Source organism: Engraulis encrasicolus, chromosome 8 (genome assembly GCF_034702125.1).
Source record: "Engraulis encrasicolus isolate BLACKSEA-1 chromosome 8, IST_EnEncr_1.0, whole genome shotgun sequence".
Taxonomy (NCBI): Eukaryota; Metazoa; Chordata; class Actinopteri; order Clupeiformes; family Engraulidae; genus Engraulis; species Engraulis encrasicolus.
Window position 1 is genome coordinate 56,222,166 of NC_085864.1, and position 5,000 is coordinate 56,227,165.

General features: G+C 44.5%; 1 protein-coding gene across 1 annotated transcript in view; it reads left to right on the forward strand.

Annotated features, from left to right (window-relative positions):
- dock10 (dedicator of cytokinesis 10) overlaps positions 1–5,000 on the forward strand; it is a 175,923-nt gene that overhangs the window by 128,071 nt on the left and 42,852 nt on the right. Inside the window, exons 39-41 of the mRNA XM_063205895.1 lie at positions 847–948; positions 2,829–2,938; positions 4,658–4,767. Of these exons, the coding sequence (XP_063061965.1) occupies positions 847–948; positions 2,829–2,938; positions 4,658–4,767 (322 nt within the window). The remainder of the gene's footprint in view (positions 1–846; positions 949–2,828; positions 2,939–4,657; positions 4,768–5,000) is intronic.

Below are 5,000 nucleotides of genomic sequence, written 5' to 3' on the forward strand. Positions count from 1 at the left end.
TACAAGCCTGCTGTGCATACTGCATCATTTACACTGAAGGAGTAGTCCACCTTGTTTCAGGAATGTCCAGAGATCACTCGTGGCTTGATGCTAACAGGTCTATCCAGTTCCAGTGACTATGCTAAGCTACGCTAATCATTCTAATACTAATACATCTAAGTACTGAACACACTGAGAAGAAGTTTATACGCACATTCATCTTTAATGTTTGGAAAAACTGCAAATATATTTAAATCAAAAAAGGGTGGACTGTTCCTTTAATACGCCTTTTATTCCATTAACACAAGATAGCATGAGAACGATGTAAACCTCTAGATCTCTGGTCTCTGAAATATGGGCTCTGCACAACTCAACACAAATTTACACATAGATTATGTTAGATTGCTGGAATATCCTGTTGCTGTGCTCTGATTGGGCGGTGGGATCCGTGTCCGTGTCCAGGGAAGCCGACAGGGGGGTGCAAAGGGGTAATTTGTCCCGGGCCTTGGTAGGAAGGGGGCCCAAAATTGGGTTTCCACTAGATTGTATGTACTGGATGGGGGGCCCTTTCAGATGACTTTGTCCTGGGCCCAGCAAAACCTGTCAGCTGCCCTGTCCGTGTCCATGAGAGTAATGCTGTCCTGTGATTCAACACAGATATTATGTTAGAATGTAGATTATGTTAGAATGCTGGAATCTGATTGGGCGGTGGGATCCGTGTCCGTGTCCATGAGAGTAATGCTGTCCTGTGATTGGCTGGTTGTGATGACAGGAAGTTAGCGGCGGCGGTTAAGCCCAGCAAAACCTGTCAGCTGCCCTGTCCGTGTCCATGAGAGTAATGCTGTCCTGTGATTGGCTGGTTAACAGGAAGTTAGCGGCGGCGGTTAAGCTGGCCCAGGCCACCCAGGGAGCCAGTAGCACCGTGAAGGCCACCAGCTCCACCCACACCACCGGGCTCCTCCCACACTGGTAAACAGCCGCCTGCCATTGGCTCACACCTCCAACTACAGCCCGCCCACTCACCACCATTGGCTCACACCTCAGACAAGACAAGGGGGTGTGGCTTTTTAAAGCTAGCTCAGTTAAGATTTTAGCAAGACTTGAGCATAAAAAATTGCACAGCATTTATGTACAGCATTTATGCAATAATACCACTACTACCACAACTAATAATTATAATAACAATACTTATAATCAATAATGTAGCCACACATACAGTATAAGTAATTTCAGAGTTCCGTTTCAAAACAAATGACAGTTTTTTAGGCATCCAAGTAGAAAAGGAATACTGCTATTCCTTACGACAAACTGGTCTCTCATCAGACCCAAGACACAGTATGATTTCACACAGAAACTCACGCACACACACACACACACACACACACACACACACACACACACACACACACACACACACACACCCCCCATCACTCCCACCACACTCATCTGTGTACGACCACCTTCTGCTCATCGTTGTGTTTCCCTCTCGATGGTCTTAAAGCCTCTCCTTGTTCCCACGATGCACCAGCGTGTGTCATGCGACTGTGACTGTTGGCAGCCATCTTGTATCCCAGCATGCCCCTCTCTCCCTCTGCACTACCTGTATGTGTTCTCTGGTTGCCCTTTGACCCCATTAATAACGTCTCACATGTGCCCTTTGACCTCATTAATAACGTCTCACATGTGGCCGCGTTCTAATAAGTTTAACATCTGGACATTAACCTCTTGCTGGTTGGCTTTAAAAACGTCTGTTGAATGCCCAAGTCCTGTTTGGGAAAAGGTGCCCTCAGCCTATAAAAACCTAGTATATATCTGAGCCTCCGAAGCACATAACAACTTGAAATAAGTCACATGTAAAAGCTATGTGCCCTATTTTGCATTAGAATGTGTTAATTCAGCTCTTACATACCCACATGTGTAATGAAAATGTCAAGAGCCAGACTGCAGGATGCATGTCACTCCAGGTGCCTAAGTCAGTGCAGCGTACGCAGCATCAGGCTTCAATGGGTTAAATTGGATACACAGCATCAGGCTTCAATGGGTTAAATTGGATACGCAGCATCAGGCTTCAATGGGTTAAATTGGATACACATGTGACGGAGAGGGAAGCTACGCATACAGGCACTACAGTGGCCCATACTCTTACACCATGAATGAACACTGTGCAGTGTACGCAGCATCAGGCTTCAATGGCTTAAGTGGGTTAAGCATGTGAAGCTATGCATACATAAACTCAGGCACTCCAGTGGCCCATAACCACCATGAATAAACGGTAGACAAAATAAATACGCAAATATATCATATTGATGATATAAATCTCGCTGGTTTGCTTCAAAGGGGGTCATTGGCAGACTCATATCTAGTAGAAGTGAAATACTCTTAATTCAACACTAGTGGAATGATATTACATGGCCTCAACTTTGTAATATCGAGTGTTGTAAATACATCTGTAAGAGTCCTCCTACCTCTACTTTATCCAACTCTGGATTAGCATGCAGGAGAGAGGGAGGCACGGCAGGTTCATTTGTGCTGTGCCACAGTCTCACGTCATACCAGGCAGAATTAAAACACACGAGAATATAAATAACCAATACACACATTATAAACACATTATATATACACAACAATACAAACCCATTACACATCAAACATAGAAGGGAAATAGAGGTGCAGTTCAATAGTTTAACAGTAAAATGTCACATGTAAGTGAAACGACATCTCGATCTTGAAATAGTTACCGTGACACTAGACAGGCAGATTTCCTAGCAGTAGCAGATGATATTGTTTCATCCCATGATCCCCTGCTACATTCTATTACCCACGATCCCCTGCAACATTCTATTACCCAGGATTCACTCCGGTCAGGACGGGCATCGGCACGGGCGCTCCCAGACGATGCCCATCATCCGGGGCAAGAACGCCCTCACCAACCCCAAACTTCTGCAGCTGATGGACACAGGTAGGGGTGTGTGTGTGTGTGTGTGTGTGTGTGTGTGTGTGTGTGTGTGTGTGTGTGTGTGTGTGTGTGTGTGTGTGTGTGTGTGTGTGTGTGTGTGTGTGTGTGTGTGTGTGTGTGTGTGTGTGTGTGTGTGTGTGTGTGTTCTGATGTTCTGATGCCCTGTAGATATCCCCAAGGGTGATGTGTTCACTACCCTCTATTGCCCTGTGTGTTTTAGGTATCCCAGAGGGTGATGTGTTATTGCCAGTGTTGGGAGTAACGAGTTACAAAAGTAACTAATTACTGTAATGCATTACATTTTTGAGTAACTCAGTAATGTAACTGATTACAGGGGAAAAAATCGGTAATATGTCCTCGTTACAATGCAAGTAACTTGCACATTACAACGCATTTTTTTCACCTACATTTTGTGTGGGTATTTTGTTTTCTTTATACAATGTTCGCGGATCACCGCGAGATCAGCTATTGCATCTGATAGTAGCTACGTCCGCGCAGAGATTTTAAAGTTCCACGCAGAACATTGCTTCCTCTTTCACGCTTCGTCTCTCGAAATGGCAGGCTGACAAAGGATGACCGATCCAGAAGATCCAGCTTGCTCTTTTTCAAGATGGGTATATGCCCACTACTTTGACTTCATTGAAAATAAGGACGCCAAGAACATTTCAGTTAAATGCACACTGTACTTGAAACCCAAACCGCGTTCCACGTCGAAAAACAGTAGCCTACAAACAATTTGACGATTTGAAGAGGTGCCATAGCACCACCAAATTAGTCAGGAAAGGAGGGGATGCATCCCATTCTCACGAGACAGGGACACGGCAGGGTATCCGACGGGGGGATGAGAATAATAGTTCTAGAGTTGTGAGTGAGTGACAAACTGATCTCCGCACAAAGTCATGTGATTCAGGCGAGCCACGAGCTTGCAAACTGACTGGCTGGTATCCTCGCAATCATTTTTTTCGCCTATAATTTCGTTCATTGATAAGACATTTTCCCCGGTGTGCTGTAGGCTATATAATTAATATTCAAAATGGGCCTACTGTAGCAATGCATGCATCTGCTCTTTTATCAATAATAATTTTCAAACTCGTAGTGCAGTGAGGTGGCTTTGTGTGGTAAGAAGAGAAAGGATTAATCATTGTATTGGTGAATCAATATTGTATGTGGGTAAGATGCAATTCCTGAAAATGTTGGTTTTTAGTCTGCAGGCTTCCAAAACGACTTGTGGATGGCAGGTGAAAGTCATGCCACCTCATAGATTTGCACTGTAGATTGCCAAATCCTTATTTCCAGTCATTTTGGCTAAAGTAACTAAAAGTAATGCAAAAGTAGTGTAATGCCTTACTTTTCAAAAAAAGTAATGTACGGCATTACTTTTAAATGACAGTAACATGTAATAAGTAGTGCATTACAGTTTTTGAGTAACTTTCCCAACAGTGGTTATTGCCCTGTATTGCCCTGTGTGTTGTAGATACCCCCAGTGTTACTACCCAGAGGGTAATGTTCTGATGCCCTGTATTGTGTGTGTGTGTGTGTGTGTGTTGTAGATATCCCCGAGGGTGATGTGCTGAGCCCCATGGATATAATTATCCCATACTTTCCTTTCCTTTGCATTACTTTACTGTAGATATCCACTGAGGGTGATGTCTTCACTACCCTGTATTGCCCTGTGTGTGTTGTAGATATCTCAGTGTTTTAATTAACTTTACTTGACTGTAGATATCCCGGAGGGTGATGTGCTGAGCCCCATGGACATCGAGGCCAATCTCTCCACTGAGGTGGCCCTGACTGTGTTGGATGTCCTAGGGCTGTTCGTACAACACCACAAGGTCAGTTAGCACCAGACCTGGCAACACATTACAACACCACAAGGTCAGTTAGCACCAGACCTGGCAACACATTACAACACCACAAGGTCAGTTAGCACCACAAGGTCAGTTAGCACCACAAGGTCAGTTAGCACCACACCACAAGGTCAGTTAGCACCACACCTGGCAACACATTACCACACCACAAGGTCAGTTACAACACCACAAGGTCAGTTACAACACCACAAGGTCAG